Source organism: Rhinatrema bivittatum, chromosome 2, assembly GCF_901001135.1.
Source record: "Rhinatrema bivittatum chromosome 2, aRhiBiv1.1, whole genome shotgun sequence".
NCBI classification, from domain to species: domain Eukaryota; kingdom Metazoa; phylum Chordata; class Amphibia; order Gymnophiona; family Rhinatrematidae; genus Rhinatrema; species Rhinatrema bivittatum.
In genome coordinates, this window is record NC_042616.1 from 121,318,785 (window position 1) to 121,331,415 (window position 12,631).

At 43.0% G+C, this 12,631-nt stretch overlaps 1 protein-coding gene across 1 annotated transcript in view; it reads left to right on the plus strand.

The window, feature by feature from the left end:
- PARD3 (par-3 family cell polarity regulator) overlaps positions 1-12,631 on the plus strand; it is a 1,467,145-nt gene that overhangs the window by 1,111,424 nt on the left and 343,090 nt on the right. Inside the window, 1 exon segment of the mRNA XM_029588581.1 lies at positions 10,064-10,321. Coding sequence (XP_029444441.1) covers positions 10,064-10,321 — 258 coding nt within the window.

Below are 12,631 nucleotides of genomic sequence, written 5' to 3' on the forward strand. Positions count from 1 at the left end.
TCCAAAACCAGACTCTCACCCCACACATCCATCACATTTTTCCAGGAGGATCATATGCCCTCTAGTATCTTTCTATCCACAACTACATTCCATAATTGCTATGAAAACCTTCTTAAAATGTGATTTCCCGATCTATTGAATATCCCACAGAGGCGAGCTTGTCCACCTCTTCTACTGGGAGCGTCCCATGAAACATTTTCAACGACTCCTCTTATCCATCCGAGGCTTTGTGTTTCTGAAACGTATCATCTCATCTTTTTAATCTGCAAGAGGCCAATCCTTTTTTGCTGCCGTAACGACAAGCTGGGCGGTATTTGGTCAGTCTAGAGCTGTAGTGTGCATTTGCATGCCAGCTGCAGATCTGTGCCCTTCTTAAGATCCGACATCTCTGCCGCATCTCCCCTTAACAATAGAGGCCCTTCCTTTAGAACTTTTAAGTTCAGCTCGTTTTTCCATAATCAATGTCAGCCCAAATCAGAAATTTGTGCACTAATGTGCCATTTCTCAGATTGCATCAAACATGTGGGTACTGTGGCCAGCTTCATATGGCAGCGAAGGACATCACCAATGAAGGTATGAATAGGGAATTTTCTATTTCATTTCCTTCATACCCACATCAGCTGTAAGGCACCTTTGTATCGCTGTCACAATACGTCCTCTTGTGCTGCAGTACTTGCTTATGGTCTCATTAGCTGAAGTTATGAAGTGCTGCTTATAGAATTTATACCATAGTGATGTGGAGTTCTGCCCCTCACCTCACTTGTAAAAGCATAAAGACAGAAACAAACACTTTTATTTGGTAATTTCCACCTTTGTCTTGCCCATCGCCACGCTTTCACAACTGGCCATAGTAAGATATTTTCTTGTGCCATCTTATTTACTGAGGCCTCGTCCATATGTAGCAAAAAAACAAAAAAAAAGTAACACCAAATAGAGTTGAGGCAAGATTAAGGAGAAGTTGTGGGTTTATTAGCATTGAAGCAGCTCACGGAATGATAAAGGCTGAGTATTGCCCCCCACTGCTATAATGTTTTGAAAAAAAAAATTGAGACTTTCTGGAAATAGCTGAAGGTTAATAAACCCAGTCTGTCTTGTTTTGGGAAAAGTTGCAGCAAACCTAATTTCTTAAAAACCCGGTGTATCAGTAATTATACATCCCTCCCACCCCCCTGCCCCGCATCGGCACATCATTATTAACTTACGATCCCGTAGGTTTTCAGGGAGCCTGTGGTCACTGCATGCAAAGACCCAAGGCTTGTGTTTGCGCCTTGGCCATTGGCAGGCAATGAAAAAAAAAGGTTTTTCCCCTTGAAAGGGGTGAACAGGATTGGAGAAGCAGTGGGCATAGCTCACTTTCCAGCAGATAGCATCCCTCCACCTTTTATTTTACTGTCATCAGTCATCTCTTTTTTTTTTTTTTAATGTTCAGAAAGATATCCAGAAATATAGTTATCTTAGAATTAATTAGTTATAGAAAGTACTGAATTGTACAGTTGCCCTTCCTGCTACAGCGCTGACTGCAAATTGTGATATTGCACTGGGACCACTTCCCAGAGATAACCTGAGCAAATTTACACAGCATATCATAATGATCGATGGCACCGCTGTGGTGCCAGTAGGAATTGGTGAATTTCATTACAGTACACAGAGAAAGTAATATGGAAGGAAATACAACGATGGTTGATATTATTGCCACTGCCTATTCTGTTCCATAGTAAGAAATGATAAAATTACCAGTGAAATTTCCACCAAAAAAAAAAAAAAGATGAAGGCAGTGATTCATTTTTGAGAGACAGCCAGCATATGGTATTCTGTAACAGGATTTTTAATTACTTCTTCATGTTATTACAACATCCCTGTGGCATTTTTACAATAATCTAAACTAGTCATTTTATTCCATCACTCTGTAAAGAAGCCCTGCATTATTTTATTCGTTGTTTGCATTTTTTTTTCTACCTTTTTGTTTAAATGAGATCCCTTCTCCCGATGGCTTTTGAAAGAAGATTGGTGTTTACTCAGATAATCGTGCGCTTGCTGGTTGGTCCTGCAGGGTATTGGGTATTTCACACTGGCAGCCTCCGGTATATTTCCCTGGAGCCAGAGGGTCCCCATGTCTCAAAGGAAAACAGTCAAGCTTCTCTTTATTTTATCCCCACTACCACTGAGGCTAGAAGGCAGCCCCATGAACGTGAACTACTAATGAATAGAAATATAGCAACAAGAATAGGAGTCTTGTGTTTTTCTCTTCACTATACATCATCCATTTTAATTAGAGGAAGGGGCAAGGAACCAAAGTGAGGAGCCTGAAATTAAAATCATTAATTTACGTCAAGCTGAAAAGAGACTGTTAACGTAAATTTAGTGACAGCAGGAAAGAAATTAACCTTATTATCTTATTAGTATATTTGATTATTTAGATTTAAGAACTTTATTATCTTGGAGGAAGGGGATGAAATATTGCAAACCCATTCTCCTCCCTCCTCCTCCTCCTCCCCAAAGATCGCTAGATAGAGTCTTCAGTGAAATCATTAAAGTCTTGCATTCATTGTTGCTGTGCATGCCAGATCCATGACTAGTTACTTCTTATCAAAGAAATTAGCTGCAAAGGTGGAAAACAACTCTTCCCCCTCAAAAAATAAAGTTGTTTTTTTTTGTGTGTGTGTGTTTTGGGGTTTTTTTTTTCAGGTGTCTCATTCTTTGTTCTTTATGCTATGGAATGATGAATGATTTCCCTTTTTGGGAGGGGGAAGGGGAGAAGAGTAAGTTTATCATCTTAAGAGGAAGGAAATGAAATATTACAAAGTTCCTAAATCTAAAGAGATATAAAGAGATGTAGCCCCTACCCTGGGCGTCAGGGGCTTACATGGGCGTCCGTGGATCATTCCGGCTCCCATGCCCCTGGGTTCTTCTGCGCAGAGGGAAAGAATAAGCCTTTAAAGATCCATTGGAGGTCATTTTCAAAAGGATTTACGCACGGAAATGGGCTTTTGAAAATTGCCATGATGTATACCGCTTTTAGGTGTATAACTCCTCTGAAAATTCACTCCTTAGGGGGTTTCCTGAAGGCATTTCGCAGCAGTGCAGTATAAATAAGCATGCACCACCGTTGTAAGCGGTGTTCAAAGAGAGAGCTACTTTTACTGATAAACATGATTGCGGGTACCGATGGGCACACTTTTGTTTAGTGCACATTCAATGCAGAAATATAAAGTCCCGTCCCTCCCCCCCCCCAAAAAAAAAAAATCAGTCTTTGTCAATCCAAAGTCTGCCCATACTGGCAGAAGGTACATTTTGGAAAGGAAAGCCACGGACACGTCCCCTGGTAGTATCTGCCAATCTGTGTACAGATCCTGGAATGGAGTGGATTGGAACTGGATGCTCCTCTGTAGACAAAAAGCAGGTGAAGCCTCCAACCGATGCTGTCCTCAGACAGCAACTCCTCCAGGATGGGTGTCCCCAAGCTTGGCAGCCCTCCTCCTCCTGACTTCAGAGGCAGCTACTCCACGCCACGCCACACGCAGGGCTCACACACCGCGCGCATACTCCCGGAGACTCGTTTAGATCGGGGCAGGGAAGTGCGTGTGCAAAATGGCATTTTCACATGTGCACATGTCCTTTTTCTCCCTCTTTCCTTCACCCGCAGAATAATGGGGATGCAAACACTGCAGTGACTTCTCTGCCTGCGTACCCTCATAAGCAAATTTTTCAAAAGGAAAAAGCAAGCGCGGCGTTTTCTTTGAAAATCGTCTAGCAGATTCATGAGTGCAAAGCTGTCTGCAGACTTGGCACCTAGGCAGGCTACTCTAACTTTTCCACCACTACGAACAATCTGTGACATCGACAATATATATGTGTGAGTTATGCGAAATATGTATTTATGAATTTGTACAGATATATTAATGACATGTCCTTATGCTTTATTTGGCAGAGCATAAATGGCCAAGTAAACTAAATATTTTTCTAATAGACATAAAATGAAAGAACCCCCTTAGTGAAAAGGTGTTAGTTATCCTTGAATTTTTTGCTTTGAGCTATGACAATTTTCCTGGTATTAATTTGCAGTGGTTAGTGGTTACAGAAACTGTGAGGAGATGAGGGATAAATTGTACACAGTTCTGCTAAGTTTCTTGAGGCACAGAAGAATTGATTGACTGCCTGTGTATTATTGCTGAGAGCTGCTGTCTAATGCTTCTTTGCCATAATCTCGCTGCCAAGACTAGAGGAGGACCACAGAATATAGATACTTTGTGACCATTAAGGTCACAGTAAAGAAACAGAAATGTCATTTTACACCACAGACCATCTGGAATTACTAAAATATCAGTTGCCGCAAGGGCTGATCAACAGGATATTCTCTTGGGGATGTTAAAAAAAAAAAAAAAAAAAGTTCCCAAATTGATTATAATAACTTAAGAAAAAAAAGGACCGTAAGCAAAACATGTTCTTAAAACCATTTCTTCCTATAAAAAGAATCTACCATTATATATATTTTCATATTGTTTTTAGAATGATTTAGTTGTTTAATTGCACATTTTTTTTGGGGGGGGGGGGGGGGGGGTCAGGGGTGTAGTTGGCAGATTTCCTCCTCCTCTGGGCTTCCAATTCAGTTGCAACAATTCTGTATACAACCGCGGCACCATGAGCATTAATTTGCAAATACTTGGAGAGTTCCCCTATTTTAGGGTCATATTTACTTTTTTCCCCAATCTGTCCATGGGGGAAAAAAGCTTAGTAAATGACCCCCCCCCCCCTTAAAGGTCGATATTCAAAGGCCTACATGTGGCGAAAAGGGGAGCTATGTGCATGGCTGGGCCGCACACACACCTCGTGGATGTACCCTCGTAGCCTGCCGCTGCTACAGTCCATGGGTAAGTATGAAAATAAAAAGATTTTAGGGGGTTGGGACGGATAGGGTAAAAGGGAGATAAATTGCGCATAGGGAGGTTACATAGAGAGTTGTAAACACAGGGGATGTGTTTTCTGAAAATTTAGATCTCTGTTCGGTAACAACCAAGGACCCTGAGTATTCAAGTAATGCAATCCTGGTTACTTTTTTCTAGATGAATACATCTTGGCTCTTTTGGACCATCTGTGCTCTACTCCCTGTGCTATAGGAGGCAGATGGCGGATTCCCTGTCAGGGGGTCAGTAAACACAGTCAGAGACTGCTATCCTCAACAATTTGGGGAATATAATCACTGACCACCTCCCAGCTCCCAGCCTCCTGCTGTCTCGCTTTCCTGTCTTTGCCTGTGTGTGCCTCTCAAGTGCTGCTATGGTCTACTCTTTCTCCATGTCCATTTTCTGCTTCTGACTCTTGACCGGGATCGCTGCAATGGTGTTAGACATCCTAGGTGAAACTTACAGCCTCGAGTCTTCTGGCCCCCCCACTCCCAGCCCTCTCCACACACAATTAAAAATTATGCACTTATAACAGATTTTATATGAAAAGGGACATTTCAAGTACAGTTTTCTGTGCCAATCAGAAAACCCTGCAAAAAAAGACACCTGTACCTATAACTGCCAGCTCTCAAACAGTAACAATCCTACCTCTAAAAAGGCTACACTGCAAATATACCAGCTCCTAAAACACCAATACACCTCCTATTAGGAAAACAGAAAATGCCAGGCTGCTATAGATCCCTACACAGAACCTATGCGCTAATAGAATGCTTCACCTCAGTCACAAATACAGACCACAGACGTACCCTTGCCACATGCAGAATAAAGTGACCATAAACTATAAACAGAAACCTGTAGACAAATAATGAACTGGAAAGCACAAGCCAGACTCCATGTGCAGTGCAACAATGGGAAAAAGAAACCATGCTATTCCTTATAAAATATCAAACAACAAAATCAAGAAATATAAAGCATCAGTCATAATAGTAAAACCATACTAATGTAAGTAACTATTTCAAAACAAATGATAAATGGAATAATATCCAATATTTAAAAACTCATCAGAATAAAAAAAAAAAACCCCAAACACCAGTATTTTAAACCTGCAGACAAATCAAATAAGAGGCCATAATTAAAATACCGGTAATAAGTGTTGCGGTCTCCACCGCTTCCCCCCCTAATTGCCGTATTCAGGGCTCACCTTCTATGCCGGGAACGCCGCTCCCGCGGCTCTGCTGGGTCTATGGGGCGTCCGCCATTGCGGGGCCGTCTCTCTGCGGCCCCGCGTGGGCGCAAGGACGCACGTTATGGACGCACGCTCACCGGAAGTCTGGCTCCGCCTGAGTTAACCATGCCACGCCCCAAGCCTGATTTAACCGGCGTTCATCGGGTTTCTCATTGCCTTGCAACGAGGGTCGTTACTACTCAGACCCCTCCTCCACTATCATGATTTCCGCACTGTCGTCCAAGCTACCCTTTCCTCAAAGCTTGACTATTGTAATGCCCTCCTCCTCGGTCTACCCTCCTCCACCACCAAACCCTTACAAATGTTCCAAAATGCCATCGCCAGGGTTATCACCAACTCACGAAAAGCCGACCACATCACCCCTATACTCAAAGAACTCCACTGGCTCCCCATCGCATTCCATATCCTCTTTAAAATCCTAACCATAGTACACAAATCCATCCACTCGTACAACTCTAACTGGCTTGATGAACCCTTCTGTCCCATACGCTCTGAATGACCCATTCGTTCTGTCAACAAAGGCACCCTCTCTATTCCCCCTTTAAAAAAAGCCCACCTCTCCACTACTAGGGATCGCGCCCTATCCATTGCAGGCCCCAAACAATGGAACGCCCTCCCCACCACGCTCAGGCTTGAACCATGCTACTACAAGTTCAGAAAAAAACTCAAAACGTGGCTCTTCCGACAAGCCTACCCAGACTAATCCTCACCCCCCCCCCACCAGCCCCCACCCAATTTGAACCCATTTGTATATAGACTCCTGTAACTAACCTGTTTAAGCCTCCATGTATAGACCTGTAAATAGCCTGTTATAGTTTTTTTTTTTTAATGCTTTAATTTCAACCCCTCCTGCTCTATGTATATTCCTCCCTGTTTCCCCTCCCAGTTGATTGTAATTTCAGCCTTCTAGTTACAATGTGAACCGGTATGATATATGCATACTAATGCCGGTATATAAAAGTTTCAAATAAATAAATAAATAGTTGCATCTCTGCTGTTCTGCTTCCTGCCATTGACCACTGCTCGTTCCTGACTCCGCTTCTGCCTGCCGCCTGCCATTGACCTCTGCTCGTTCCTGACTCCGCTTTTGCCTGCCGCCTGCCACCGACCTCTGCTCATTCCTGACTTCGCTTCTGCCTGCCGCCAGCCCCTGACGTCAGCGTGTACCCGACTCCGCCTCTGCCTGCAGCCTGCCACCGACTTCAGCTTGTGCCCGACTGCTCCTGTTTGCCGCCAGCCTCCAACTCCGGTCAGTTCACTGGACTGTTTCCATTGGCTGCCAGGTTGACTTGGGTTTCTCCTTCTGCTACTCTCTGCCAAGTCTGAGTCTCTACACGCTACTGGCTCCGGTCCTGCCTTGTACCAGTCACACTCCACGAGGTTACTCAGACACCTTCCAATTACCTGTCTGGCCTGCCCTCGCTGGGCCTACCTGCTTCCTGCCACTGGACTCTGTGACTTAACCTTTTCCAGGCCTTTCCTAGAGACTGAGACCTGAGTCCCAAGGTTCTGGGACCCTATGGGCTCCTCCTGGGGGGTTCCCGGTTCCCGGGTGAAGACCTGTACCTGTGTCTCTTAAGTCCCAAGGTTCTAGGACCTACGGGCTCCTCCTGGGGGGTTTCTGGTTCCCGGGTGAAGACCTGTGCCTGTGTCTCCTAAGTCCCAAGGTTCTGGGACCCTACGGGCTCCTCCTGGGGGGTTCCCGGTTCCCGGGTGAAGACCTGTGTCTCCTAAGTCCCAAGGTTCTGGGACCCTACGGGCTCCTCCTGGGGGGTTCCCGGTTCCCGGGTGAAGACCTGTACCTGTGTCTCTTAAGTCCCAAGGTTCTAGGACCCTACGGGCTCCTCCTGGGGGTTTCTGGTTCCCGGGTGAAGATCTGTGCCTGAGATCCGCTTGTACCCTGGGTAGAGTGCCCTCCCAAGCCACTCTACCCAGGGTGGTTCGGCTCAAGGGCCCACACCAGGACTGCAGCTTCCCAGACTGCAACAATAAGGACAACAAAGTGCACACTCTGTTCCTGTGAACATTTGATTTCCAGTCACCCTGTGATCATTGTGGATTAGTTGGGAGAGGAAATGGAGGAAAGGGCACAATTACTTTCTCTTCTGTCACACACATATACACACACACACACCTACCTACCTACTTACCCATTCTCTCACATGCACTCCCTCCCATGCATACATTCTCTCTCTCTCTCACACACACACACACACTCTCTCTCTCTCTCTCTCTCTCTCTCACACACAAACACACACTCACTCTCACTCTCTCACACAGGCTCATACACCAAGAGCCTCCCCCTTGCTCAGGCCGTGATGGGATAGGGTCTGCTATGGCCCTGCTGGGCTTCTTTTCAGGACTTAGTGGGTTGGCTTCCACTGGGGACCCACCAACCTCTCTTCAGGCCGCAGCGGATCAGGTTGCTGAGGCCTGTTGGGCTTCTCTTTCGGCCATGGTGGAATGGTGTCTGCCACGGCTGGTCCTTTCTTTGAGCTGCAGCAGACTCCAGTCCACCACGGCCAGAAGAAAGGCCCAGCAGGCCTCAGCAACCCCCATCCACTGCAGCCTGAAGAGAACTACCTAGAAATGATGTTAGGCTGTCAAGAAATATTTTAAAAATAAATTAAATAAGTAAATAAATCCTCCGTAGCCCCACCAGCCTTTTTTTTGGGCCATGTTCGTTTGAGATTGGCCATGGCCACACCAGCCTCTCTTCAGGCTGTGGCCCTGTTGGCTTCTCTTTGGACCGCAGTGGGATAGGGGTCCACTGTGGCCAACTCTTCTTTTCTTTGTTTGCCGGCAGGCAAGGGCTCTCGCTATTTTGCCGCCCCTGCTGCCAGCGGTCAATGCATGAAAGGGAGGGGGGGTCACAGCCTGAGAGTATGAGACCCTTCCTAATGCATGAGTTTCACGCTTAATGCATGAGACTTGGCATGTCTGCTACTAAGATAACTTTGAGAGGGCAGCACATGTGGGCTTCCTGACATTCAGCATTTCCTCATTCAACTCCTTCAATGCAGTATTTTTTTGAGCAGGGAAGGGGGAAGAATCTATGGTAGCAGTCTGAATTTTTGGTTATATCCTGTACGTTGTTTGAACCTAAGTGCAAAGCCTAAAAAAGAGGTCAGTGTGGTTAATTGGTGAGCATATATGAGTTTCTTTGCTTTGTATATTTTGTGCCTTGCAAACGGACAAGAAAACATAAGAGCTTGTACAAAAGATTGTCTCTCCTTACATTGGTAGAAGTAGAACACTGTGGTCTGTTGTGTGATGCTAGCCTCCGTTCTAAGAGGGAAAAAAAAATGAATTGTAGGGTTTTTGACAATGTGATTTCTTCCTGAATCTAGTTGCTGTAAGTTATAGTCCTATTATCTGGTATTTTTTTCCTCTATGTAAGGCTCGGGAAGCAACACATGCTTGTCAAATAGAGTAGCTGAATAGAGCCTGCAAGGGTATAGTCAATTTACGGCTTCTGTTGCCAATTCATATGGCATTTAAGCTTTAGTTTTTCATGTTTACACTAATGTTTTATCTCTGCAGTAGGTATGCATACCTTGGTTTGAGTGATGGACTGAATTCTGATATGACCATTATTATAAAAGAACCTTTCACTGCATTATTACTTTTAGATTTTGGTACATTGCTGGGGAAACGCACTGTAAGGGCAATGTACATAACTGGTTTTTGGAACAAACAAACAAAATTTCCTATAATGTTCAGCCATCTGTTAATGGCCTATATACTTTGCTTCTTCATTCATCTTGCATCACGTTCTTCTATTTGCCTCTATGAATATTTAGTTCACGCTTACAGAACTTTTCTGCAAGATGCCTGTTCTAAACAGAAGATTAAGTAATTAATTAGAATTGCTTTTTTTTTTTTAATGAAGTTATCATGTTGCTTGAATTGACAGAATACAAGCTAAAACTCGAGAGCTGAGAGAAAAACAGGCCCGTGAACGTGACTATGCTGAAATTCAAGAATACAGTCGAATGTATGGTCCTGATGGTGACCCACTGTATACTGGAATTGGTCCATATCCGTCTTCAGCAGATAGTGGCACATTACCTTTAAACACCAGGCCGCAGAGCCCCAGAGAAGGAAAGACAGTTGAAGCATTGTATGCCCAAGTGAAGAAACCACGGAATTCAAAACCTTCACCTGTAGACAGGTAGGCAGCAGGCACTGAGCACTGCTTCTTTTTGAAAGTTTATTTTACTTGTGGAGATTTATGTCTCATCTCCTAAAACTAGCTCTGTATTTCATTTTAAAGGCTTTTAATGCACCTCTATGCAAAATTCTATTGCGTTAACACAATGAATGAAAGCATGTTGTGATGACTTTGCTGATTTGATTTTAATAAACTGTAATATATTTACTATGCCGTGGGATTCAAAACTCACTTTCTGACTTGAATCATATGTGAATAGAAACTTTAAAAAAACGTACATCTTTCCTGGTCTTTGCTCTAACGCTCATTTTGTTTTATCGAGACCCGAGAGCATTGTAAATTCTTGCATATTTATCTAACTTATTCTTTTCTTGGTGGCTTTTCTTTACAACTTTGACTGTGTATTTATAGACTTTTCCTTGCACTTGTAATAGCTAAGTGCCTCGGATATGTTCATCAACAGTGGTGTTATAACTCAAACAGGAAAATGGAGTTTTTCTCCTCCTCTGTCTCCCCCACCCCCCTCCTTTTCCTTCCGGGAGGTGAATGTCGCTCTAATTAACATCCTGCTATGTTTCTGTGACTGTCCTTTGGCACGGTTAAGATCTAGAACTTTTGCATCTAATTATGCTCCTAAGTTTGCAATATGGCTCTTTAGTTTTCAAGCCATGGACAGAGAATTCCTGTGCAGCAGTAATGGGATAGCATGAAACCACACGGGAAGGCAGCCAACGTCACCTTTAGTTTTTCTGCTCCCTTACAGCTACATTTAATTACGGGGTTGGAAACTGCTGCAGATAATCCTCAGGCAGGCCTAGAGGGCAGCATTTCGAAGAAGATATCTCCAGTACAGGAGAGAAAAGTCCCGGTTTTCAAAACAAAGATGTTAAAATTTGAAAATGAATGAAATAGATTATTTTCCAGCATTTTTTTTTTTGTAGACTTTAAGATTTTCTCCTGTCTTTTTTTTTTTTTTTTTGGTGGGAAATGTAAGTTTGACAAAATTTGGCTGTCAGATGTGCATGTATTAAATAATGTTTATAATAAATATATGAAACCAATTTATAAATGATTTTGGTGTCAGACCCTTTTGTGCTTTAGAACAAGAGCAAAAGGATGTGTCCTCATCTACTTCTTGACCTTACTTTCTCTTCTTAGTGTTTAGTCATCTCTTGATTTCTCCTTCATTGCATCATTCCCTCTTTTGTCTGTAAGGGCGCTTATACATAGCCTCGAGTGAGGTTATTCATTTAGTTAGTGTGCCATCCACACTAATAATATTTCAGCTGGTAGGGGCTCACTAACACTAATTTGCATCTTGTACCTCGTATGGCTTTTAGCATCCAGTGATGCACAGGTAGAAATTAGCAGTCTTGGAGACCAAGACTTTCTACATTCAATCTGGGGATCAAACTGTGAACAGGATGAGCCCAAAAAAAACAGTTGAAATGCATCCTTATTTGGTCACCTTCATGCAACCATAGTCTTTCTTGCCTGCTCCACTCTCCCTCTATTTGACCATATTTATTAACAGGTGAATTTTCAAAAGTGTTATGCATGTAAATGTAACGTACTATCATAGCTGTTTTCTAAAGCCATTTACCTGCATTAAGTGTACTGCAAGTGGGTAAACCCTATTCAATAGCACATATTGTAGCAATTCTCAAAAGCTCACTTACATGGGTAGAGTACATTTGCAAGTGTAAAATTCAGTTTTAAGCATGTAAATCCTTTTGAAAATTACCCCTTAGTCTTGTATAAATCATTACTCCCATGGGTCCCCTTTCTTTATCATCATCCCACAGACTAGGTTGCTTTACAAGGATATTGGTTTTCATTAGTGCAAAGTAAACTAGCCTGGTAAACTACTAACAAAAGAAATATTAGTTTCTAAACTTCCCTTAAATAGAGAGACCAAGAGGTTCAACTGCCCAGCTACTTTACTGATGTGAAGTTTTTGAATTATTCCTATTCCGTATTTTGGCTTGATAGATACATTTCCTTCTGGGGATAGTTTTCTCCTGTTCAAACCTTCTAATGTGCTGCATACAGAAAAACACCATACATTGTGCAGCCTGTTGATATTTCGCCATTGTGACTCTGCATAACACTGAGACTCTCATAGATTTTTCAGTGATCCTGTTAAAAACAAAACAGATTTCATACATGCTTTGAGCATTTTTAGCTAGAGCAACCCCATTATTCTCATGGATTTTTATTAGCAGTATTTCAATAGAAGCTTTATACATCTAGAACATTTTTGACATTTAAAGATGAAGATCTCATTAGGTTCAAAGCAGGATTTAGAAG